The sequence below is a fragment of the Coregonus clupeaformis genome, chromosome 2 (genome assembly GCF_020615455.1).
Source record: "Coregonus clupeaformis isolate EN_2021a chromosome 2, ASM2061545v1, whole genome shotgun sequence".
NCBI lineage: Eukaryota > Metazoa > Chordata > Actinopteri > Salmoniformes > Salmonidae > Coregonus > Coregonus clupeaformis.
This window is the reverse complement of record NC_059193.1, coordinates 1334832-1361875: the sequence shown is the minus strand read 5'-3', so window position 1 is coordinate 1361875 and position 27044 is coordinate 1334832. Positions and strand designations below refer to the sequence as shown.

Here is a 27044-nt window from a genome sequence, read left to right as displayed (position 1 = left end):
TCAACTGAGCTACATCCCTGCCGGCCATTCCCTCCCATACCCTGGACGACGCTGGGCCAATTGTGCGCCGCCCATGAGTCTCCCGGTCGCGGCCGGCTGCGACAGAGCCTGGATTCGAACCAGGATCTAGTGGCACAGTTAGCACTGCGATGCAGTGCCTTAGACCACTGCCTTAGACCACTGCGCCACTCAGGAGTACGCCACTCAGGAGTATATACATACCAAGTATGATTATATGCAGTGAGTAGTATTTATGGCCTTCCATTACCGGATCACAATTTGTTAGTCATACTCTCCTGAATGAATACAAAATGTCACCTGAGTTGCTGTGCGTACTGAAAGCCAGGCTGATTTCACACAATGGAAGGATTTGGTCTTAGCCATTGGGGCCACAGTAAGTTTATAATGGTCTGTAGAGCAAATGTTGCTTTTACACAATAGCCCTGATAACACAGAATATAACAGGGACACACCTCGCCGTATCCCACCGCCACTGCTGTGTGCTGTAATATAGACACTCAAATTACTCAGCGCCTCAGCGAAGCGCTTAAGATCCCGCCGTCAGTAGGAGCCCTTATCCCTGCCATCAGTAGGAGCCCTTATCCCTGCCATCAGTAGGAGCCCTTATCCCTGCCATCAGTAGGAGCCCTTATCCCTGCCATCAGTAGGAGCCCTTATCCCTGCCATCAGTAGGAGGCCTTATTCCTGCCATCAGTAGGAGCCCTTATCCCTGCCATCAGTAGGAGCCCTTATCCCTGCCATCAGTGGGAGCCCTTATCCCTGCCATCAGGAGGAGCCCTTATCCCTTCCATCAGTAGGAGCCCTTATCCCTGCCATCAGTAGGAGCCCTTATCCCGGCCTCTGGGAGAAAATAGAAAATAAAGAAGCGCGAGGGCTATAATAATAATTGGTTTCTCCACACTGAAAAGGAGGTGAGTGGAAATAGGTTTGTTTCACTGGTGCAGGTATTTGTCTCCAGATAAATGACCTTCATTTGAGAATTCCTGCATCGCCCACCTGTCCTCTCTACCCTGCTGCCAACGTAATGAGACATACCGAGGGATGATGGATGGAAAGAGCGCGAAAGAGGGGGGAGAAAGAGAGTTCGAGAAAGAGAGAGGGGGGAAAGGAGGGGGGTGGAGAGAAGAAAGGAGGGTGTTGAGAGAGACGGGTTCTTTGACCTCCCTTCATAGGAGCTGTTGAAACACCAGATATCAAGAAACATTTTTTGAATGAACACCGAAAATATATTGAACAAAAATATAAATGCAACAAAGACGTTTATAAGAAATCCCGCTATGCCCTCTGACGAACCATCAAACAGGAAAAGCGTCAATACAGGACTAAGATTGAATCGTGCTACACCGGCTCCGACGCCTCGTCGATGTGGCAAGGCTTGTAAACTATTACAGACTGCAAAGGGAAGCACAGCCGCGAGCTGCCCAGTGACACAAGCCTACCAAACAAGCTAAATTACTTCTATGCTCGCTTCGAGGCAAGCAACACTGAAGCATGCATGAGAGCATCAGCTGATCCGGACGACTGTGTGATCACGCTCTCCGTAGCCGATGTGAGTAAGACCTTTAAACAGGTCAACATTCACAAGGCCGCAGGGCCAGATGGATTACCAGGACGTGTACTCCAAGCATGCGCTGACCAACTGGCAAGTGTCTTCACTGACATTTTCAACCTGTCCCTGACTGAGTCTGTAATACTAACATGTTTCAAGCAGACCACCACAGTCCCTGTGCCCAAGAACACTAAGGTAACCTGCCTAAATTACTACAGACCCGTAGCACTCACGTCTGTAGCCATGAAGTGCTTTGAAAGGCTGGTCATGGCTCACATCAACACTATTATCCCAGAAAGCCTAGACCCACTCCAATTTGCATACCGCCCCAACAGATCCACAGATGATACAATCGCTATTGCAATCCACACTGCTCTTTCTAACCTTGACAAAAGGAAGACCTACGTGAGAATGCTATTAATTGACTACAGATCAGCGTTCAACACCATAGTGCCCTCAAAGCTCATCACTAAGCTAAGGACCTTGGGACTAAACACCTCCCTCTGCAACTGGATCCTGGACTTCCTGACGGGCCGCCCTCAGGTGGTAAGGGTAGGTAACAACATATCTGCCACGCTGATCCTCAACACGGGGGCCCCTCAGGGGTGTGTGCTCATTCCCCTCCTGTACTCCCTGTTCCCCTATGACTGCATAGCCAGGCACGACTCCAACACCATCATTAAGTTTCCAGACAACACAACAGTGGTAGGCCTGATCACCAACAACGATGAGACAGCCTATAGGGAGGAGGTCAGAGACCTGGCCGTGTGGTGCCAGGATAACAACCTCTCCCTCAATGTGATCAAGACAAAGGAGATGATTGTGGACTATAGGAAAAGGAGGACCGAGCACGCCCCCATTCTCATCGACGGGGCTGTAGTGGAGCATGTTGAGAGCTTCAAGTTCCTTGGTGTCCACATCACCAACAAACTATCATGGTCCAAACACACCAAGGCAGTCGTGAAGAAGGCACGACAAAGCCTATTCCCCCTCAGGAGACTGTAAAGATTTGGCATGGGTCCTCAGATCCTCAGAAAGTTATACAGCTGCACCATCGAGAGCATCACCGCCTGGTATGGCAACTGCTCGGCCTCCGACTGCAAGGCACTACAGAGGGTAGTGTGTACGGCCCAGTACATCACTGGAGCCAAGCTTCCTGCCATACAGGACCTCTATACCAGGCAGTGTCAGAGGAAGGCCCTAAAAATTGTCAAAGACTCCAGCCACCCTAGTCATAGACTGTTTTCTCTGCTACCGCACGGCAAGCGGTACCGGAGCGCCAAGTCTAGGTCCAAAAGGCTTCTTAACAGCTTCTACCCCCAAGCCTCCTGCTGAACAGCTAATCAAATGGCTACCTGCACTATTTGCATTGTTATTTTTAATTTTATACTTATCTATGTTTTACTTAACACTTATTTTTCTTAAAACTGCATTGTTGGTTAAGGGCTTGTAAGTAAGCATTTCACTCTAAGGTCTACACCTGTTGTATTCGGTGCTTGTGACAAATACCATTTGAATTGATTTGAACATTACTGAGTTACAGTTCATTTAAGAAAATCTGTCCATTGAAATAAATTCATTAGGCTCTAATCTATGGATTTCACTTGACTGGGCAGGGGCACAGCCATGGGTGGGTCTGGGAGGGCATTGGCCCACCCACTTGGGAGCTAGGCCAACCCACTGGGGAACCAGGCCCAGCCAATCAGAATGAGTTTTTCCCCACAAAAGGTCTTTATTACAGACAGAAATACTCAGTTTCATCAGCTGTCCAGGTGGATGGTCTAAGACGATCCCGCAGCTGAAGAAGCTGGATGTGGAGGTCCTGGGTTGGCGTGGTTACGCGTGGTTGTGAGGCCGGTTGGACGTACTGCCAAATTCTCTAAAACGACGTTGGAGGCTGCTTATGGTGATCATTCCTGCAGTCAGCATGCCAATTGCACACTCCCTCAAAACTTGAGACATCTGTGGCATTATGTTGTGTGACAAAACTGCACATTGTCCCCAGCATAAGGTGCACCTGTGTAATTATCATGCTATTTATATGCCACACCTGTCAGGTGGATGGATTATCTTGGCAAAGGAGAAATGCTCACCCCCCCCCCCCCCAAAAAAAAAAAAGTATAATTGTAAAGTGGTTATCCCACTGGCTATAGGGTGAATGCACCAATTTGTAGTCACTCTGGATAAGAGCGTCTGCTAAATGACGTAAATGTGCCCTTGAGCAAGGCACTTAACCCTAATTGCTCCGGTAAGTCGCTCTGGATAAGAGCGTCTGCTAAATGACTAAAATGTAAACAAATTTGTGCAGAACATTTGAGAGAAATGCGCTTTTTGTCTGTACGGAACACTTCTGGGACCTTTTATTTCAACTCATGGAACATTACATTTACATTTTAGTCATTTAGCAGACGCTCTTATCCAGAGCGACTTGCAGTTAGTGAATACATATATATATATATTTTTTTATACTGGCCCCCCGTGGGAATCGAACCCACAACCCTGGCGTTGCAAACGCCATGCTCTATCAACTGAGCTACATCCCTGCCGGCCATTCCCTCCCCTACCCTGGACGACGCTGGGCCAATTGTGCACCGCCCATGAGTCTCCCGGTCGCGGCCGGCTGCGACAGAGCCTGGATTCGAACCAGGATCTCTAGTGGCACAGTTAGCACTGCGATGCAGTGCCTTAGACCACTGCGCCACATGGGACCAACGCTTTACATGTTGCGTTTATATTTTTGTACTGTATAGATAGATAGTGGGAATGAAATGAAGCAAGGCCGGTGGAAAGGAAGGAGGCGATGAAGGAGAAAGCAGAGAAAAATGTAGCGATTCATGAAAAGGAACACAGAGAAAGGAGGAAAGAGGAAGAGTGAATTATATATTTTTTCGCGGCTGTTTGATAAAGACAGCCTACTGAAATAGCCGAGCATAATCAGGCTACATTGTGTTATCTCTTTATTTCTTCCTTGTTGGGTAGAAGATAGAACAGATAGAAGGTTTGGCTCTCAAATGGGACCATTGGGCTCTGGTCAAAAGTATTGCACTATATAGAGAATTGGGTGTCATTTGGAATGGATGCAGCCCAGCAAACACACATTCCCCCATATCCGTCTGAAGTAAAGAAAATAAGAAATGCCTGAGTGAGCCCGCTAACTCATTCTGGGGTGAAGAGTGGCTGTGTTTGCGTCGGCTGGTGGCGATTGAGAGGGTTTTGCGACGAGGAAAACAAGATTGCTTTTTGTGAATATAAGAAAAAAATGTTATCAAATCACCCAGCGGGGTCGAAGTCCATCTGAGAGCTGTGTTGGGTCTTCTCATGTTGAATGCTCTCTATCTGACAGACGGAGAGGTAGAGAGAGGGAATGAGAGAGAGAGAGAGAGAGAGAGAGAGAGAGAGAGAGAGAGAGAGAGAGAGAGAGAGAGAGAGAGAGAGAGAGAGAGAGAGAGAGAGAGAGAGAGAGAGAGAGAGAGAGAGAGAGAGAGAGAGAACGAGAACATGATTCCCGGGAACAGAGGAATGGAGAGAGTGATAGTGGGAATGGAGTGAGAGAATGTTTGAGGGAGAAAAAGATTGGCACAGGGCCAGAAGGTCACCATGTACCTCAGATTAAAACTAGCCAAACCCGCAGGTCTCCCTCTCATACTCTCTAGCACTCTGTGATTGAGAAAAAGAGAGGGAACGAGACAGAGCGAGAGGGAGAGAATGATGGGATGAGGAAAGGTCAGTGCGAGAGCCCCCTGCCTGGTCACAGTGCTCAGAGGCACTCCATCCATGGGGAGAGAGATAGGAGGGAGGCCTGTCAGTCAGTCAGTCACTGCAGCCAGGGGGATGAGGTGGAGGGGGAGAGGGGGGAGGTAGTTTCCCTCAAGACACCTGCCCCCTTTCACGTCCCCTCTCTCCATCTCTCTCTCTCTCTCTCTCTCTCTCTCTCTCTCTCTCTCTCTCTCTCTCTCTCTCTCTCTCTCTCTCTCTCTCTCTCTCTCTCTCTCTCTCTCTCTCTCTCTCTCTCTCTCTCAGTATGGAGGGGGGATAAAGGGTAGATTAGCTGGCTGTGTCAACCTGCCGGCTAGTGGTGATCACACATCAAATGCCACTGTGGTCACTCACAGAGTTAAGGGACCCCTTGGGTCTCTGACACTGTCTGAGATGGTGTTAGCCGCAAGGTGTGACATACACACACACCCACACCCCTCAGCAGGGCACAACAGTTCTGATGATGGACATGCCCACTCCAGTTCCAGCCCAGGTCCCCAGTGCCACAGTAGCACTCTGAGGTTTTTATCAGTTATAACGGTGACAGCTAGGCGTGCTGCCCTGGGGACAGGAAGGGTGAAATGAAGTGACAAGGCTATAACCAGCCTGCTAATGTCCTCTTCTCCTTCACACCCATCTCCTCTGGCTCCCCCATGGCTTCCATTTGCAACCACTGTGAGCGAGGGCCGAATCTCTCACTGTCGGTAATAGGAAAAGAGAAGAGGTTTGTAAGAGAAGAGAAGTTTGAAAGGTTGAGGAAAGGGACTGAGATTTGATAATCAATATAAGATGTTGTTTCCAAATGCTGAACAGCAACTAAGACCTAGAGAAAGCCTAGGAGACAACAGCAAACCAGAATACCTCAGTGGCAAGAGACTTTGAGAGGAACCAGACGCTACAGACGGCCCAATCTGAAGGTCACACATCCACATGGGCTCCGATACCTCACGAGAACCGGTGCAGTTAGCCGATGTGGATAACGATTACATTTTCCCTCCTCATCAGCATAGAGAACTTGGGTTTCCGTGGCAACTTTAAAAAGTTGTTAATTAAAATCCAGCTGTGTAGCAGATAGGCCTAATCACTGGGATGAAACAGAGAGGGAGGGAAGGAGATGGAAGGAGAGATTGGACCTGCTTAGGTTCCACACCGAGGGGTTTGCCGCTACTCACACCACGATCTCAGAATACACTGTGAGGCAGCCCGATAGAAGCTGTTTTTTTTATGCTTTTTCTGTTGCTGTTGAATACTCACAGCTGTTTTTTGCGTATTTTATTTCAGTTTGAATACAATGGAATATAACTTTATTAATTCTGCCTGTGGCCATTTAGAATGCATAAGCACAAGGACAATAGCACAGTTACATACATCCTCCACATATGCAGTATATCAATTCCTACATTCATAAAATACTATCAGAACGCTCTTGTCAATTCAGAATATCATCAATTGTAGGTGTAACGAGGAATACAAAGTCCAACACAGTGGTGAGTCAGACAGGCAGAAACAAAGCCGATAGCTACACCCAATAAAAACATCAGCAAGTCTAGCTTTACTTCCTCTTGTTGTGTAATGCTACACCTCAACAAAGACTCCATTGATGGGTTGTTTATGACCCAGTAAAAGATATCTGACTGCTCACTCGCTGTTCCATTGTGCTGTATCATTTCTAATGCTATAGATTAATGTAAAATCATCCCTGAGCCCCTCCAACACAGCTTCACAGAGAGACACTCAGCCTAAAGCTCAATATTGATGTTCTAACAGTGGATATGGAATGGAGCGTTTATGACTAGCATTGATTGACACTGAGAGTTGTTCCAGGCTCCCGCCCCCACACTCCTCCTCTTTCTCTCTGTTTCCTGCCATATGCTCTCTGGCTCGCCCAATGGAATAAATGAGACAGCTAGCATTATAACCCTGTCTTGATGAGGAAGTACACTTTCTCTCTTTCTTTCTTTCTCTCTTTCTTTCTTTCTTTCTTTCTTTCTTTCTTTCTTTCTTTCTTTCTTTCTTTCTTTCTTTCTTTCTTTCTTTCTTTCTTTCTTTCTTTCTTTCTTTCTTTCTTTCTTTCTTTCTTTCTTTCTTTCTTTCTTTCTTTCTTTCTTTTGTTCTTTCTTTTCACTCTTTCTCCCTCTCTCACCTTCTCCCTCTCTCTCCTTCTCTCTCTCTCTCTCTGCTCTTGTCCTATTCTGTGGTGTTGAATGGGTGACGTCGGCCCAACATTTGACAAAAGGTAACCTGAGGCTGAGCGTGTCCAGTCGGGTTACGATGCTTTGGCACATTGGTGCAGAGTGTTGTCACTGCACTTAAAGGTCATTGATTGACTTGAATGGGAATGTCCTTTCTAGTAACAACATTTCTATGCCACAGTGGAGAGCTTATATCCTGCAGATGGAATTATGTTATTAAAAGATGGGGCTCCCACATTGATGATATTCCCAGATTCTTTCCTCCTTGTTTCCAATGGCCACTTCACTGTAGGCGGGATTATTTTATGTGAGGAGATTTTTGATGATATACAGGATTTCTCACTCTCGGCATGTTCTAACATGCCATTGGATGTGAGCTTTGGTCAACCCACTCAACACTGCTGGTTATATGGCCCACAATGCACTGTGTTGACACTTTGACTGTGTCCAACTTCCTCTGCTAGTGTGGTGAGCGAGGTGTGCCATACTGAACAGACCTCAGCTCTGTGTGATGGGCATCTCTGTGCCACCCTTCTCCACCCCATGCCAAGGGAAAGCACTCACACACTCCTACACTCCCACTCCATAGCCGTGTCTCTAATGACCCTATGCCCCATATAGTGCTCTACTGTTTTAATTGGCTGTCTATTGAGATTTGCTATATGTATTTCAATGCAGTGCGCCCTAGTTGATGTAGCTAGCTAGCACAATCGTCCTGTCTGTTCTGTTTTCACTAGATTCCTCTCGTTCACACACAAGGGCACAGGAATGTGTTTAATTGTTTTGTCTTGGGGCTGTGTTCTGTTCTGTTTGGGTCCTTTCTCCACTCCTGTGAAATGTGCTTATCTCCAGCTCCAACCTGGCCACGGCTGGCTGGCTGGAGTTTACAATCCTGTCTCCCTGAGACTTCCAGAAGGGTTCTTCTCTCGCTTTCGCTCTTTCTTTCTCACTTTCTTTCTTTCTTTCTTTCTTTCTTTCTTTCTTTCTTTCTTTCTTTCTTTCTTTCTTTCTTTCTTTCTTTCTTTCGTTCTTTCTTTCGTTCTTTCTTTTCACTCTCCCTCTCTCACCTTCTCCCTCCCTCTCTCTCTCTCTCTCTCTCTCTCTCTCTCTCTCTCTCTCTCTCTCTCTCTCTCTCTCTCTCTCTCTCTCTCTCTCTCTCTCTCTCTCTCTCTCTCTCTATCTGGCTCCTGTTACAAAGGCCGTCCCTCTCTCTGCCTGAGGTAAAGTGGCAGCAGTGTTGTGAGATTCTGATGCTCACACAGATCATCCAAAATCAATGGACAGGCACAGGTGGAGAATACTTTTTTAAAAAGGGCAATTGTCGCCTGTGGAAAGTTAAAGATGGCTACATCATCATTGCTATGCATTTTGGAAAGGTGTTTAATGGATAGGGTTTGATACACAAGGGCATAAAAGTTTGATGTGATGCTTTAATCAGCTCTCACAATACACATTTATTTGCAAGATTTATACATAGAATATTGTAATAATTTATAATAATTCATGTGTATTTAGCTTTTGTAGTAGAGTTGCTTGATTCCAGCATCCAAGGGCTGTCTTTGGCCCTGTGAAAATGGATGCCGAGTGGAGCCAGAGGAAGTGCCATAGTTTCCATGTGCTCTGGCCTAGACCTTGCCAGTGTGAGAAAACTGAAGTGCTCCTATGTTTTTCACACCGGAATGGCTTCCCTCACTCTCCTGCCTCTCTCTCTCTCTCTCTCTCTCTCTCTCTCTCTCTCTCTCTCTCTCTCTCTCTCTCTCTCTCTCTACCTCTCTACCTCTCTACCTCTACCTCTCTACCTCTCTACCTCTCTACCTCTCTCTCTCTCTCTCTCTCTCTCTCAATTCAATTTCAATTTAAGGGCTTTATTGGCATGGGATAGATAGTAAACAAAAGTGAAATAATCAAAAACAAATTTACAGTAAATATTACACTCACAAAAGTTCCAAAATAATAAAAACATTTCAAATGTCAAATGATGTCTATATACAGTGTTAAAATGATGTGCAAATAGTTAAAGTACAAAAAGGAAAATAAATAAACAGAAATATAGGTCGTATTTACAATGGTGTTTGTTCTGCATTGGTTGCCCTTTTCTTGTGGCAACAGGTCACAAATCTTGCTGCTGTGATTGCACACTGTGGTATTTCACCCAATAGATATAGGAGTTTATCAAAATTGGATTTGTTTTCGAATTCTTTGTGGATCTGTGTAATCTGAGGGAAATATGTGTCTCTAATATGGTCATATTTTTGGCAAGAGGTTAGGAAGTGCAGCTCAGTTTCCACCTCATGTTGTGGGCAGTGTGCACATAGCCTGTCTTCTCTTGAGAGCCAGGTCTGCCTTCGGTGGCCTTTCTCAATAGCAAGGCTATGCTCACTGAATCTGTACATAGTCAAAGATTTCCTTAATTCTGGGTCATTCACAGTGGTCAGGTTTTCTGCCATTGTGTACTCTCTGTTTAAGGCCTAATAGAATTCTAGTAAATTCTTTCCAATGTGTCAAGTAATTATCTTTTTGTTTTCTCATGATTTGGTTGGGTCAATTTGTGTTGCTGTCCTGTGGCTCTGTGGGGTCTGTTTGTGTTTGTGAGCAGAGCCCCAGGACCAGCTTTCTTAGGGGACTCTTCTCCAAGTTCATCTCTCTGTAGGTGATGGCTTTGTTATGGAAGGTTTGGGAATCACTTCCTTTTAGGTGGTTGTAGAATTTAATGGTTATTTTCTGGATTTTGATAATTAGCGGTATAGGCCTGTTCTGTTCTGCATGCATTATTTGGTGTTTTACGTTGTACACAGAGGATATTTTTGCAGAATTCTGCATGCAGAGTCTCAATTTGGTGTTTGTCCCATTTTGTGAATTCTTGGTTGGTGAGTTGACACCAGACCTCTCAACCATAAAGGGCAATGGGTTCTATAACTGATTCAACTATGTTCCTTTTGATGGCATTGAAGGCCATTCTTGCCTTGTCTCTCAGATCGTTCACAGTTTTGTGGAAGTTACCTGTGGCGCTGATGTTTAGGCCGAGGTATGTATAGTTTTTTGTCTGCTCTACTGCAACGGTGTCTAGATGGAATTTGTATTTGTGGTCCTGGCAACTGGACCTTTTTTGGAACACCATTATTTTTGTCTTACTGAGATTTATGGATAAGAGCGTCTGCTAAATAACTAAAATGTAAATGTAGATTTACTGTCAGGGCCCAGGTCTGACTGAATCTGTGCAGAAGATCTAGGTGCTGCTGTAGGCCCTCCTTGGTACCAACTCTCCTTGGTTGATGTAAAATGTATTTCTCTCTCTCTCTCTCTCTCTCTCTCTGTTAGCCCCATGGAGAGCACTCAGTAATACAGTGTAGTCTTTCTCTATCATGTAGAGACAAGGCTGAATACACTAGCATAGAAAACATTTCAAAACAGCACCATACAACACCTAAACATTTCCCATGAACGAGATGTCCATGAAGTAAGTTGAGGTATTATAAGAATGTATTTCTATAAAGAAGGAATTCAAACAACAGTGAACGTATATGGCTGCCATAAATGTGCCAGTATCCTTCACTTTTTTTAGCTGAAAGAATATCAGTTTAGAAGAACAGCCTTTGAAGGTTGAGAGCAACTCATCACAATAAAAAGGTTTTGATCATAAGGTAAATGTTTTTGCAGCTCTTAGTTTGTCCTCTAAAACCATCTCAGAATAGTAGCAGTGTGGAGCTTCATCTGCTGGTGTTGAAATCTGGTGTTGTTGCAGCCTGTGGCCACTAGGTGGATATCATTTGCGGCTCTGTGTGTGTACGGGTGCAGGCTTCTCACTGATACAGTATAGGGCTTTCTCACTCTGTCTCTGCAGGCAGCCAGACAGACAACCAGGCAGCCAGCCTGCCAGACAGACAGGCAGTAGCTCCCACAGCCACTGATCTACAGCAGCATAGCTTAGTGTAGGATCTATGATCTGAATGCTATCCCTTTGGGCCCCCCAATGATCTTACATGGACACACACACACACACACACACACACACACACACACACACACACACACACTCACACTCACACTCACACACACACTCACACACACACACACACACACACACACACACACACACACTTAGGATCAGCCTAGAGAACAACACACACATGTTGAGACACTTTGAGAGTGGGCAGTGTGAGCCAAAGGTGGCCCAGTCTCTCCCATAAATCATACTGATTACCATGTGAAAGGCTGCAGGCACACACACACACACACACACACACACACACACACACACACACACACACACACACACACACACACACACACACACACACACACACACACAGAGGCAGGCAGGCAGGCTTGAGGTAGCGAGTGGGCCAGATGCATCTCTCTCCTCCAGATTCAGTGGGCATTAAGAGGGGCTGCCTCCCTGTGAATCTCATTCATTCTACAGTAATAATGTGATAGCAGAGATTAGCATGTAATCCAGTTAGGATCCCAAGTACCTAATCCACTTTATATGAATGTATTACAGTTTTTTTCAATTGCTTAAGCACAATTTTGAAAACAGGGCCGGTTTTTCAAACCCCTTCACACAATTACCACAACACTACACCAAAGTAGCACAACACCTCAGATAATTTGCAAAATGGAACACTTTTGTCAAAACTATACAATGTCTTATAAAAACCTTATTTTGTTGTTATAACATAAACCCAACCATCATATGGTCAGATTCTGTTTGAATCAGTTAAACACTCCTGTGCTCAACCTAAAACACTTTTAGCATTTACACAGAGAAAGTGTAAAAATAAATTCACCAACACCACATGACACCAATTGTGCAGACTAATGAAAATATGTATTTATTTTCATGTACTCAAGTCAGTCAATACTGAACAAAACATTAATAACAAAACATTTACCAGTTTTCATACAGTATTACTGAACGTACCATTGTACTGTAAGCTTACAGTAATAATGTAATATAAATTACATATCCAGTTCAGTACCGAATAAAAAAGAAAAATAACCTAAACATCTCTCCGCCTAGCTGGATCTGGCCACAGGGCCTCGTCAACATCACAGGCTATATTTTCATTTGCAAGGCAACGTGGGAAGAATCTTTTGGAGGAATCCACCCTTGTATGGATGCTGCTTCAATTTGATCACATGCTTCCACCATAGTTTGAATGAGGGCCATCTGGACATAGGGCCGGAGATTATAAACCTTCCACCGCCATACTGAGAATAACTCCTCGATGGGGTTTAGGAAGGGGGAGTATGGTGGAAGGTATTGAACTGTAAATTGTGGGTGTTGATGAAACCAGTTTTGGACCAGAACAGAACGATGGAAAGCTACATTGTCCCAGTCGACAATGTATTGCATCTGGTCCCTTTGGTTTGCTGCTGTGATAATATTGTGTAATCTGTCTAAAAATGTAAGAATGAGGTCAGTGTTGTAAGGACCCAAGTTGGCATGGCGGTGGAGGACCCCATTCTGTGTAATGGCAGCACAAAGGGTAATGTTACCCCCACGTTGCCCTGGTACATTGACAATAGCCCTGTGGCCAATGATGTTTCTTCCCCTTCTTCTCACTGTTGTCATGTTAAATCCAGACTCATCAATGTATATAAACTCATCCGGAACTTCCTCCGCATCCATTTGCAAAACTCTCTGAAATACAGCAAAAGATCACATTGTGTAGATCAATTTACTGTAGGTCTGCTATACAGTAAAATGACATGTACAGTAAAAAGGTTATGTGTGCAGTACACAATACTACAGTCAGTGAACAAAACGTACCAACACATATTCACGCCGCAGGCCTTTCACCCTGTCTGAATTTCTTTCAAATGGCACTTTATACAGTTGTTTCATCAGAACTTGATGTTTTTTAAGGATACGGGCTATTGTTGACAGAGAGACCTGTTGGACATTATTGAAAATCTGGTGATCATTGACAATATGGGCTTGAATTTCTCTAAGTCTGATTGCATTATTAGCCAAAACAAGGTTTATGATCACTCTCTCTCTTGCTCCTGTGTGAATATGGGGCCCCTCCCTCCTTGGTGTTCTTGACGTTCAATCCTATGTTGGCCAAACAAAATACATGTAACTTACTGTAAAATGATACAGGAATAGATACCAAAACTGTTGATATAGTACATGCAGTAAGCTATGGATTTTCTGTTGACAGAAGATACGTTTCTCACCTGTGCTCTTGACGAAATGTCCGAACTATTGATGCCACCGTGTACCTGCTTAGGTTAGGCTGTACTCTCAGTCCAGCCTCCCTCAGTGTTAGTCCGTGGTTTATTACATGGTCCACAATTGTAGCATGAATTTCGTTACACAGATTTGGTTGTCTTCTTCTTTTTGCATGTCCTACCCCTCCTCCAGGTCTTCCTCTTCCTCTTCCTCTGACACATCAATTTTTTTTTAAGACAGGTGAACTTACCTGTTGCCTTTTTATAGTGCTTAAACCTGATTGGTGTGTCTACAATTAAGCACCAGTGTGTGTGCACACCTGGTGGCTGCGTTTAACCAATTGGTTCATGGGTGTGTTCATTTGAAAGCCTTTGCTTTGAAATTGCAAGGAAATGACATCATGATACATTTCTGTGTCAAATGCATACAAGTGTGTTTAGTGTTTTGCAAATCACTGTGTGTAATGTTTTGCAAGAAGATTGAAGCTAACAATGTGCTTACAGTTGTGCAAATCTAGGCCGGTGTTTTGCTCCTTGAGTGTAAGGTTATGCTAATTGTGGGAAAGTTTTTATTTTAGTGTGTAAGCAATTGAAGAAAACGTTAATGCCGAATATAAATAGATTATACCGTTGGGTGGCGTTTCAGAGAATTAATGATTTAGCTTGAGTGTCTAAAACAGTAAAGAATATTAATACTGATAATAAAACAATAACAACCCTATCATATCCAACCCATATATATACAGTATATCTTTGCTATGATAGCTATTCAGTTGAGTTAACTGTTGTAATGGTGATTATGGGGTCATGGATATCGATTGGGTTGGGTTGCCACAGATAATATCTTATTCTTATACTTGGAGCCCCTTTGACCTTTGGTGCTGATCAAATGTTTCCCTTCTCTGTCCTCTCCTCACCCTGACAGGACTCAATTAAATACAATTAAAAATGCTTTGCCGCCACGACAAAAGTACTTGTATTGCCAAAGCAACGATGTTGAACAATTCAACAGGATATGGAATAGGCCTGGAATATAGGACATCTCTCTCTAATGCAAGCAGACGTGCTGCCTCTTCCCTAGAGGGTAATTTGTTTAGCAGTGGTGTGGATAAAGGCGGAGCTTCCCGTTCCCCATTCCTACTCCCCAGTGGCTAGGGATTATCCTGGCCACAATGGCCCAATGGCCCTCTCTCTCCCTGGTCTCTGTCTGCACCACGCATGGCCGGCTGGCCCTCATATTCTCCACCTGGCGATAGACTACACCACTGAGGATACGCGGATGGGGGGAGACAGGGGAAGTAATCCAACCCCCCACCTGATCAGGCCGATTAGATAACCCCACCTGCTGAATCTAGACGCCGGCTCGTGTGGAAGTCTCTCTTTATCCTTTATTCCTCTCTTTTATTTTCTGTTCTTTTTTCCGTCTCTCTTTCGACCCCCGTGCAGCACAATGGGTCCCAGTGAAAGTGTGTGTTGTGTTGAAGGGGAGGCTTTGATAGTATTCTGGGCCTTTGAGATTCACACAACTAAGGACTCCAGGCAGAGAGCGAGAGAGAGAGAGAGCGAGAGAGAGAGAGAGAGAGAGAGAGAGAGAGAGAGAGAGAGAGAGAGAGAGAGAGAGAGAGAGAGAGAGAGAGAGAGAGAGAGAGAGAGAGAAAGAGAAAGAGAAAGAGAAAGAGAAAGAGAAAGAGAAAGAGAGAGAGAGATGGACTCTTTAGAAGCTTTGAAACTAAAACCAAGGGGAGCTGGATCAGTTTTGAAAGAGCCTTTATGTTGGGAAACAAGATCTCTCTCCTCGATATAGAAACCAAAGCTCAGCAGCAGAGAGTCAGAGGGAAACGCAGCACAGGGAATGAACTTTCCCTTGTTTGGCACTATATTTCCCCCAACATACAGCACAGACATTCTCTAAAGTGGCTTTTGAAATAAAGACAGTATGGTTTATGTTCCTGTCTGCTCTATGAGATTTTATGTTGTCAATAACAACAACAGCTCTCTGATGTGTTGTGTTATGAAATGACCCCTAGAATGTGTTGTGCCATCTCGCTCTCTCAGCCAATTATCTTCCACTTCTGTTTATGACATCTGAACTTTACAAACAAGTGATATATTAAAGGTGCCATGGGCATATTAACCAGGTGTTCTGGTTAATATGCCCAATTCTGACAAAACGCCTGTCCCACACGCTCACACAAGCCCTTTTAATTTGTGTGTGTCTCTGTGTGTGTGTGTGTGTTTCTCTGTGTGTGTGTGTGTGTGAGACAGTGTGTGTGTGTATGCGCTGCGAAAAGTTTTGGGCAGGTGTCAGAACAGGGTGTTTGTGGGTTATGACAGCCAGAAAGCTGCTTTTAGGTGTTGTGTTGGAACGTGCCCCCTGTGTGTGTGTGTGTGTGTCTGTGTGTGTGTCTGTGTGTGTGTGTGTGTGTGTGTGTGTGTGTGTGTGTGTGTGTGTGTGTGTGTGTGTGTGTGTGTGTGTGCGAGATAGTAGAGCAGATGTTAGGATACGACCTAGAGCCTCCTGTCTGGGTGAGGCTACTTTCTGCTTCCAGCTGAGCACACACATCTAGGATATACACCTCCCCCTACAGCTGCCTAAACATGTCCTAACCCCCTCTCCTCTCCTCCTTTCCCTCCTTCTCTCCGTTTCCAGATCAGGGTAGACGGGCCTTCCCACGGTGCATTGCAGTACGAGGTGATCCAGGCAGTGGAGCGAGGGCCAATCCAACGGGACATGGCCTTCTCCCCCGACCACCACTTCCTATACGCCATGTCAGAGACACAGGTAAGTCACGTGAATCCCCACCCCCCAACACACACACACAAACACACACATATCCTGACATCATAATCACCCCCATTTTCCTTTTCCTGTGCACAGTGGGGTTGTTTACCATTTACTAGTGGTTAAAATACCCTGTCTGTTCACAGTGGGGTTATTTACCATTTACTAGTGGTTAAAATACTCTGTCTGTTCACAGTGGGGTTGTTTACCATTTACTAGTGGTTAAAATACCCTGTCTGTTCACAGTGGGGTTGTTTACCATTTACTAGTGGTTAAAATACCCTGTCTGTTCACAGTGGGGTTGTTTACCATTTACTAGTGGTTAAAATACCCTGTCTGTTCACAGTTGGGTTGTTTACCATTTACTAGTGGTTAAAATACCCTGTCTGTTCACAGTGGGGTTGTTTACCATTTACTAGTGGTTAAAATACCCTGTCTGTTCACAGTGGGGTTGTTTACCATTTACTAGTGGTTAAAATACCCTGTCTGTTCACAGTGGGGTTGTTTACCATTTACTAGTGGTTAACATACCCTCTCTGTTCACAGTGGGGTTGTTTACCATTAGATGCAAGATGAATACACACACACATCATAGCGAGGCATGTCTCAAGTGAAATTGCAGCACTCTGTGTAATGGACACCAGTAGAGCAGCTGCCACTCCACTCTCTGTGCCTCCATCCATCCACCCCATAAACAAGCTAAAACAGCAGAACCAACACACCCACACACACACACACACACACACACACACACACACACACATCATTATTATATTGGTCTAAACCTGGCAAAAGGCCCAGCCCAAACACACTCCATCTCTCCCATCAGTAGCGTGGTGTCAAACAAATCAAAAACACTGACCCTACCTTGCACTCTCACACATAATATTCAGCCCCTCTATCGTCCCAAATGGCACCCTATTCCCTATATAGTGCACTACTTTTGACCAGGGCCCATTGGAAATACGGTGCCATTTGGGACACCTCCTATTGCTCACTACAATGTTAATAGCATGACTGTAGTAGGGAAAGGCCAAGGGGTTTCTACTATAAGTGTTTATCTTAGCTCTCCCACACGCATTCACAGTGGGTCAAAGACAATTACTGTGCTTTTACCAACCTGCCTGGCCCCCGCACACACCCCACACGCACATTACACACATGCGTGCACACACACACACGTCTAGTCCTTCTGGTGCCCTTTGACCTTCAGAGTCATCCTAGACCATAGAGAGGGGTTGAGAGTATTCAGATGTATTGCTGTGTAGCCAGTGGTTGTTTATCGTGTGGTAGCAGCAGCACTACATTTGACATTTTAGTCATTTAGCAGACGCTTTTATCCAGAGCGACGTACAGTTAGTGAGTGCATACATTTTCATACTGGCCCCCCGTGGGAATCGAACCCACAACCCTGCTCTACCATGCTCTACCAACTGAGCTACACGGGGGGCACTAGTCAGGTATACATCTCAGAGCACACAGCCCCCTGAGAGAGAGGGACTATTCTGACACCGAGAGGTGAGAGGGGCTAGGGGAGTTAGGTTAGGGAGGGGTTTGGGGGGCTGTGTGTGTCACGAACAAACATGAGGAATGCCAAAGGGAACCGCTGCTGCTGCTCTCTCTCTCTCTCTCTCTCTCTCTCTCTCTCTCTCTCTCTCTCTCGCTCTCTCTCGCTCTCTCTCTCTCTCTCTCTCTCTCTCTCTCTCTCTCTCTCTCTCTCTCTCTCTCTCTCTCTCTCTCTCTCTCTCTCTCTCTTTCTCTCTCTCTCTCTCTCTCTCTCTCTCTCTCGCTCTCTCTCTCTTGCTCTCTCTCTCAATTCAATTTAAGGGCTTTATTGGCATGGGAAACGTATGTTAACATTGCCAAAGCAAGTGAAGTAGATAGTAAACAAAAGTGAAATAAACAATAAATATTAATATTATATATTTTTCACACAAAAGTTCCAAAATAATAAAAACATTTCAAATGTCAAATTATGTCTATATACAGTGTTAAAATTATGTGCAAATAGTTAAAGAACAAAAAGGAAAATAAATAAACATAAATATAGGTTGTATTTACAATGGTGTTTGTTCTGAACTGGTTGCCCTTTTCTTGTGGCAAAAGGTCACAAATCTTGCTGCTGTGATTGCACACAGTGGTATTTCACCAGATAGATATGGGAGTTGATCAAAATTGGGTTTGTTTTCGAATTCTTTGTGGATCTGTGTAATCTGAGGGAAATATGTGTCTCTAATATGATCATACATTTGGCAGGAGGTTAGGAAGTGCAGCTCAATTTCCACCTCATTTTGTGGGCAGTGTGCACATAGCCTGTCTTCTTTTGAGAGCCAGGTCTGAATACGTCGGCCTCTCCCTCTCTCTCTCTCTCTCTCTCTCTCTCTCTGTCTCTCACACACTCACTCACAAGAGAGCCTGTCCTACAGACCTAATGTTCTCTCTTTCTCTCTGCCTCTCTTTCTTCTCGCTCCTTTGCTTTCCTTTCCTCTTCTTTCCCTATCTCCTCTCCTCCTCTTTGTTCTCCTCCTCTTTGCTCTCTTCTCCTCCTCTTTGCTCTCCTCTCCTCCTCTTTGCTCTCCTCTCCTCCTCTTTGCTCTCCTCTCCTCCTCTTTGCTCTCTTCTCCTCCTCTCTCTCTCTCCTCTCCTCCTCTTTGCTCTCTTCTCCTCCTCTTTGCTCTCCTCTCCTCCTCTTTGCTCTCCTCTCCTCTTTGCTCTCCTCTCCTCCTCTTAGCTCTCCTCTCCTCTGATGTAGCTGCAGGGTTGTGTTGGCAGAGGGAGCCTCTTTTCCCTGAACACTGTCAGGTGTTCACAGAGAGGATTATGGGCCCTCTCCTCTCCTCTCCTCTCCTCTCCTCTCCTCTCCTCTCCTCTCCTCTCCTCTCCTCTCCTCTCCTCTCCTCCCGCTCTCTCTCCCTCCTCTTCTCTCCTCCCTCTCTCTCTCTCTCTCTCTCGCTCTCTCTCGCTCTCTCTCGCTCTCTCTCTCTCTCTCTCCCTCTCCCTCTCTTTCTCTCCCTTTCCCTCTCTCTCCCCCCCTCTCTCTCTCTCTCTCTCTGCATGCTGGGAGTGTTTGGTGCGTGCTGGGAATTGTTTGAGTGAGTGCTAAGTGCGAGTGTTGTGTAGAGTTAGATATCCTGGGTTTTCCTTTTCTTGGTGATATCCTTTTTTTCTTCTATGCATGATTAAGGTTATTATTTCAATTTTTTTTGTTGCGGTAGAATTAATTATATTGTTTTTCGTGTCGAAATTACCCTGATGTTGGTGGGGATGGCGGCCCGAATCGGGACGCCGTCCCTGTCACTTCGGCACGGCTTTAGGTGTGTTACTGAAGCTACTGTCACGGTGGAAGAGGTTTTGGTCGCCGTAGGAGAGAAGGTAGGATATGAGAATGTTGCTTATGCGTCACGGATGAATAAAGCGGTGGTGGTATTTCTTAAAGAAGAGCGCCTTGTTGATCGTATGGTTGAGCATGGCATACTTCTTAAAGGAATGTTTATTCAAGTTACGCCGCTTTTTTCTCCGTCAACAAGGGTAACGATTTCAAATGTACCGCCGTTCATTCCAAATTAGCTATTGGAGCGCGAGTTATTGCGCTTTGGGAAGTTTGCAAGTTCAATTAAGGTTGTCCCATTGGGTTGCAAACACCCGGCGTTGAAACAGGTAATGTCGTTTCGGCGACAGGTGTTTATGTTTTTGGACTCACCGGAACAGACTTTGGAGTTATCGTTTAAAGTCAAGTATGACAATAGATTGTATATGGCTTATGCTAGTACAGGTAGTCAACGGTGTTTTGAGTGTGGGGATGTTGGTCATAAGCGACATGCTTGCCCGAAAAGGGAGAAGGCAGAGGGAGGGGGCGCAGGTGGTCCTCGTAACGCCTGGGCCCACTGATGTAGGAAGAGGTGGGCTGACAGTGGTAGAGCAGCCGCACGCATCTGTTGCTGAGGAACAAGTTGTCCGTGTTGAGGGCACAGAGGTGCAACTTGTACCAGAGGGAAATGTTATGCAGGGGGATTCTTTTGTTGTAGAAGGTAAGGATGGATCTGAAGGGCCATTTCCTCAGACTGGTGAGGAGGTGCCCAGTACGAGTGCTGTGGTACAGGAGGGGGTACATGTGGAGCTAATCTCCCAGGTAGTGGAGGAGATACCCACTACAAGTAATGGGTTACAGGAGAGGGTTCATGTGGAGCTCATCTCCCAGGTAGTGGAGGAGATGCCCACTATGAGTGCTGGGGTACAGGGGGGGCTAGTCTCCCAGGTAGTGGAGGAGATGCCCACTATGAGTGCTGGGTTACAGGGGGGGCTAGTCTCCCAGGTAGTGGAGGAGATGCCCACTACGAGTAATGGGGTTCAGGTGGGGCTAGTCTCCCAGGTAGTGGGGGAGATGCCCACTACGAGCAATGGGGTTCAGGTGGGGCTAGTCTCCCAGGTAGTGGAGGAGATGCCCACTACGAGTAATGGGGTTCAGGTGGGGCTAGTCTCCCAGGTAGTGGAGGAGATGCCTGGTACGAGTGATGGGGTGCAAGTGGGGAGTGTTGAAAGGGATGTGGTAGAGGGGAGTCAGTGGTCTGTGGCCTCAGTTGAGGAGGATCAGGAGAAGGATATGGATATGGATATCTCTCTTGATACGGTATCAGCTGGTGAGGACTCAATTTACGATCTAGAGGAGGTAAAAGGGTTTCTGGATCAGACTTTTTGGGAAATCTGTCAAATTGGCAGATTATTTTGATGTTGATAAGTTTGTGAGGTCAGCTGTGATGTTGCAGAAGACGGTGGGGTTAGACCAGTTGAGTGAGAAGAAGCGGTTTCAGCTTGAGGAACTTTGTTACTGCTGTTGCAGCAGCAAAGGGTGGTGGGAAACGTGGTCAGGTTAAGAGAAAATTTAAATAATGATGATGATTATGCCTCATAGGGTGTTCTATTCTCTTTGTCTGGTTTCTCTGTGGTATCTTCTGCTTTTCCTTTTTCTTTTCTATATGGAGGTACTAAGGGTAGGTTCTCTCAACATTAATGGAGGAAGGGACAGGAATAAGAGGGCTTGGGTATTAGAAGTAATAAAACAGAAAAGGCTTAATGTAGTTTTCCTACAGGAGACACATAGTGATGAGGAAAATGCGGCTGACTGGGGTATGTGGTGGGAGGGGCAGCATATACTCAGTCATGGTACTAATTTCAGTGCTGGGGTGGCAATCTTGTTTTCTTCAGGCTTAGGGGTGACTGTGGTATCTACAACAGAGATTGTCAAGGGTCGGGTTTTATTGGTCAAGGTGGATGTTATGGTTTTTTTTTTTTTTTTTTTTGAATGTTTATGCTCCTAATGAGGGTACAGAGCGTATTGTTGGTTTTGATAAAATAAAGGAAACCTTAAGACAGTGTGACCAAGAGGGTGTATGGTTTTAGGGGGGACTGGAACTGTACAGTGGATTTTACTGTTGATCGCACCGCTGAAGAACCTCACCTGCGGTCAGCAATTTGTCTGTCTGGTCTATTAACTGAGTTTGAGCTTTCTGATGTGTGGAGAGTAAGGAATGCAAAAGTTAGGCAGTACACATGGCTAAAAGTTAATGAAGGTCATGTCAGTGCAGCAAGGTTAGACAGGTTGTATGTATCTGAGCAATACTGTAGTAGGGTTGGAAGGTGTGACATTACTCCTGTGGGTTTCTCTGATCACCATATTGTCACTGTTGATATTCACTTGTCCTGTCCACGAAGGTCATCATCTTATTGGTATTTTAATGTTAAATTGTTACACGATGTCATGTTTTGTGAAAGGTTTTTGTTGTTTTGGGAAAAATGGAGGGTTACAAAAGGGAATTTTTAGTCCTTGAGACAATGGTGGGAGGTTGGGAAGGCCCAAATACGATTATTTTGTCAACAGTATACTGCTCTGTCTCGAATTGAAGTTAAAGAGACTATCAGGGCCCTTGAGCAGAACATTAAATCTATTGAATTGAAGTTGCTCACTCAGAATGACCCCCGGACTAGTCATGAACTTACAGGACAAGAAACATGAATTGAGGTCGTTTCTGCATGAAAGAGTGAAGGGTGCCTTGATTAGGTCTCGTTTCGCTTCCCTCAAGGATATGGATGCTCCTAGTGCTTTTTTTTTTAACCTAGGACAGTCGACATTGCAACGTAAACAGATGGTCTGCCTTCGTCTCCCTGATGGGAAGGTGACCACGGATGACAGTGAAATGCGTCAACATGCCGTGGATTTCTATTCTGCCCTCTATAAGGCGGAGGATTGTGACTCTCTGTGTACTGAACAGTTGTTACACGGTCTTCCTCAATTGGGACCTGAGCAAAGAGTCGCATTGGACTCTGACATTACACTGCAAGAGCTGTCCACAGCAGTTATGCAGCTCTCAACAGGCCGAGCCCCTGGCATTGATGGTTTACCATCTGAGTTTTACAAGCACTTTTGGGGGTCTATTGGGGAGGATTTTTATGAAGTGGTGTGTGAATCTTTTCATGAGGGCTCTCTTCCTGTATCTTGTCAACGTGCGGTACTTTCACTGTTGCCAAAAAGGGGATTTGGCTCTCATAAAAAATTGGAGACCTGTTGCTTTGCTGTGTGCAGAATATAAAATTGTTTCTAAATGTCTCTCAAACAGGTTGAAAGAGTATCTGGGATTGTTGGTCCACAAGGACCAGTCCTACTGTGTACCTGATCGCTCTATTGTTGACAACTTGTTTCTAATAAGAGATGTTCTGGACATTTGTAAACTGTCTGATGTAAATGTGGGTTTACTTTCTTTGGATCAGGAGAAGGCTTTTGATCGTGTGGACCACCAGTACTTGTTTAAAACAATGAAAGCCTTTGGGTTTGGGGATGTTTTTTTGTCTTGGATGAAGTTACTGTATGCTGGGGCCTCGTGTATGGTGAAGGTGGGGGGTGGTTTGAGTTGTCCCATCCCTGTCCAAAGGGGCATCAGGCAGGGATGCCCAATTTCAGGGCAGTTATACAGTCTGGCGATTGAACCAATGCTTTGTTTTTTAAGAGCGAAGCTTACTGGTTTCTCTGTGCCAGGTGTAATGAAGGGTCCCACGATAGCACTGTCTGCGTATGCAGATGACGTGACAGTTTTTATTACAGGGGATGAGGATGTTAAGGTTCTCTCAGACGCCTTAAAGGTGTATGAGGGGGCCTCCTCAGCTAGAGTCAATTGGGGAAAGAGTGAAGCGCTGTGGGCAGGCCAGCTTCAGATGGGGTCCGCTCCACGGTTACCAGGGGGGCTTCAGTGGGGCAGAGATGGGATGAAGACTTTGGGGGTTTTTCTAGGCTCCGATGTCTTTCAGAAAAAGAACTGGGAGGGTGTAGTGGAGAAAGTGTGTGCCAGACTGTCAAGATGGAAATGGATGCTGCCCCAGCTGTCTTATAGGGGAAGGGTACTGGTAGCTAATAACCTAGCTGCCTCTACCCTGTGGCACAGACTAATGATTTTACAGCCACCAAAGGGTCTGATACAAGAGCTTCAGAGGACCCTTGTCAACTTCTTCTGGTCTGGACAACATTGGATTAAGGCTTCAGCCCTGTACCTGCCACTGCACGAGGGTGGGCAAGGCCTGGTGGACATTTCTTCCAGGATCATGGCTTTCCGGCTTCAAGCAGCCCAGAGACTGTTGTACAGTGACGGTTCTAGCTGGGTTGACACAGCCTACGCATTGATGAGGAGAGCGGGCTGTTTGGGCTTAGACAAGCACCTTTTCCTCTTAAAACTGGAGGGGGGGTGAGTTGCCTGGCCTGACTCCATTTTATGAGTCTGTTATGCAGGCTTGGAGAGTTCTGGTCAAGTCCCGTAAGGCCTGCACGCCACCAGGGATGTGGCTTTTGAAGAGCCTCTTTTCACAACACTGCCATCCAGTCCCGTGTTCTGGGTTCAGCTAGCCTACGTTCATGCCTGTTAGGCGTGGGGTGTACTAAGCTGGGTCATCTGATGTGGAACAGGAATAGGTCGTTGGAGGAGCTGGGAGAAAGAGCGGGGATCCGATCGTCTCGCCTACTGAGGAAGGTCGTCGCTGAGGTCTGTGATTCCTTGCCAGTACTTCATCTGCAGTATGTGTCTGACACTTCCAATTCTGATCGGTGGAAGGAGGGTCTGGATTATGTGTTCCCTGCACTGATTGTTAGTGCTGCGGCGGGGGCATTCGAGGAGGACGTGGGGATGCTGCTTTCCTTCGATACCCCGGAGCTGGGGGAGTTCAAGGAGGTGGGAAAGAAGGCCATGTACAGAATATGTGTAAAGGTGTCCCATGCCTCTTCCCTGGAAGGGGTAAAATCGACGAGGTGGGCGGGTGTGCTTGGTCCAGGTGCCTCCCCAAAAGGCTGTTGGCGAACACTATACAAACTGCCTATTGATAAGAGGGACAGCTGACCTCCAATGGAGGATAATACATGGAGCCATAGCCACCAACATGTATCTGGTACACCTGGATCCTACTGTTGGGGAGGGGTGTCCATTCTGTGCTCAGTCTGAAACACTGGCACATCTGTTTTTACAGTGTCCCAGGTTGGTCGGGATGACTGACCTGATCACTAATTGGTTCTCAGCTCTGGGAGAGGTTTTCTCTTCCCAACTGTATATATTTGGGCCAAAGTACAGGTTTAGTCAGAAAGCTGTAGTTGTGTTGCTTAATTTTGTGTTAGGGGCAGCAAAATTAGCCATATGGAAGACCCAAAAGAACAGTATTCGGGGACAGGGGTCTGTGGATGTGGTGGGAATGCTGGAGGGAATGTTGGCAGCAAGACTAAGAATTGAGTTTGCTTATTATAAACTGGTCAACAATATTGATCTGTTTATGAGTATATGGGGTATTCAGATGCTGTTGTGTTCTGTTACTGTGGAGGAGGAATTGGAGTTGTGTTTTTAATTGATGTGTAAATACGGTTTTGTATGAGTATTTGTGTGGTGGGCTCCCAGACCCAATAAAGATGATTTAAAACTCAAACTCTCTCTCTCTCTCTCTTTCTCTCTCTCTCTCTCTCTCTCTCTCTCTCTCTCTCTCTCTCTCTCTCGCTCTCGCTCTCGCTCTCGCTCTCGCTCTCGCTCTCGCTCTCGCTCTCGCTCTCGCTCTCTCGCTCTCTCGCTCTCTCGCTCTCTCGCTCTCTCGCTCTCTCGCTCTCTCGCTCTCTCTCTCAATTTAAGGGCTTTATTGGCATGGGAAACGTATGTTAACATTGCCAAAGCAAGTGAAGTAGATAGTAAACAAAAGTGAAATAAACAATAAATATTAATATTATATATTTTTCACACAAAAGTTCCAAAATAATAAAAACATTTCAAATGTCAAATTATGTCTATATACAGTGTTAAAATTATGTGCAAATAGTTAAAGAACAAAAAGGAAAATAAATAAACATAAATATAGGTTGTATTTACAATGGTGTTTGTTCTGAACTGGTTGCCCTTTTCTTGTGGCAAAAGGTCACAAATCTTGCTGCTGTGATTGCACACAGTGGTATTTCTGACCAGATAGATATGGGAGTTGATCAAAATTGGGTTTGTTTTCGAATTCTTTGTGGATCTGTGTAATCTGAGGGAAATATGTGTCTCTAATATGATCATACATTTGGCAGGAGGTTAGGAAGTGCAGCTCAATTTCCACCTCATTTTGTGGGCAGTGTGCACATAGCCTGTCTTCTTTTGAGAGCCAGGTCTGAATACGTCGGCCTCTCTCTCTCTCTCTCTCTCTCTCTCTCTCTCTCTCTCTCTCTCTCTCTCTCTCTCTCTCTCTCTCTCTCTCTCTCTCTCTTCTCGCTCCTTTGCTTTCCTTTCCTCCTCTTTGCTCTCCTCTCCTCCTCTTTGCTCTCTTCTCCTCCTCTCTCTCTCTCTTCTCCTCCTCTTTGCTCTCTTCTCCTCCTCTTTGCTCTCTTCTCCTCCTCTTTGCTCTCCTCTCCTCCTCTTTGCTCTCCTCTCCTCTTTGCTCTCCTCTCCTCCTCTTAGCTCTCCTCTCCTCTGATGTAGCTGCAGGGTTGTGTTGGCAGAGGGAGCCTCTTTTCCCTGAACACTGTCAGGTGTTCACAGAGAGGATTATGGGCCCTCTCCTCTCCTCTCCTCTCTCTCTCTCTCTCTCTCTCTCTCTCTCTCTCTCTCTCTCTCTCTCTCTCTCTCTCTCTCTCTCTCTCTCTCTCTCTCTCTCTCTCTCTCTCTCTCTCTCTCTCTCTCTCTCTCTCTCTCTCTCTCTCTCTCTCTCTCTCTCTCTCTCTCTCTGTGTCTCTGTCTCTGTCTCTGTCTCTGTCTCTGTCTCTGTCTCTGTCTCTGTCTCTGTCTCTCTCTCTCTCTGTCTCTCTCTCTCTCTGTCTCTCTCTCTCTCTGTCTCTCTCTCTCTCTCTGTCTAAGTATTCAGAACGCCCTAGGGGTATATTGGGCACATTTTGGTAGCTATCTCCCAGCAGAAATGTCCCTGCTCTGGTGATAAGCATGGGACATATCCTCCAGTCAAGAGGGCAGCAGGGAGAGATCCTCTGTCCGGTGACTCTGTCACGCCTCTAGGCCCAGATCAAAACCTATCCACTCAATTAGAACACCGGTCTGCCACCAAATAGTGTATGGACAGTGTGTGTGCACCT

At 45.7% G+C, this 27044-nt stretch overlaps 1 protein-coding gene across 3 annotated transcripts in view; it reads left to right on the top strand.

The window, feature by feature from the left end:
* The window catches only part of LOC121550041 (plexin-A4-like), a 415766-nt gene that overhangs the window by 176860 nt on the left and 211862 nt on the right, over window positions 1-27044 (top strand). For all 3 annotated transcript variants that reach the window (XM_041862120.2, XM_045225661.1, XM_045225663.1), the window contains exon 4: window positions 16346-16477. In XM_041862120.2, the coding sequence (XP_041718054.2) occupies window positions 16346-16477 (132 nt within the window). The remainder of the gene's footprint in view (window positions 1-16345; window positions 16478-27044) is intronic.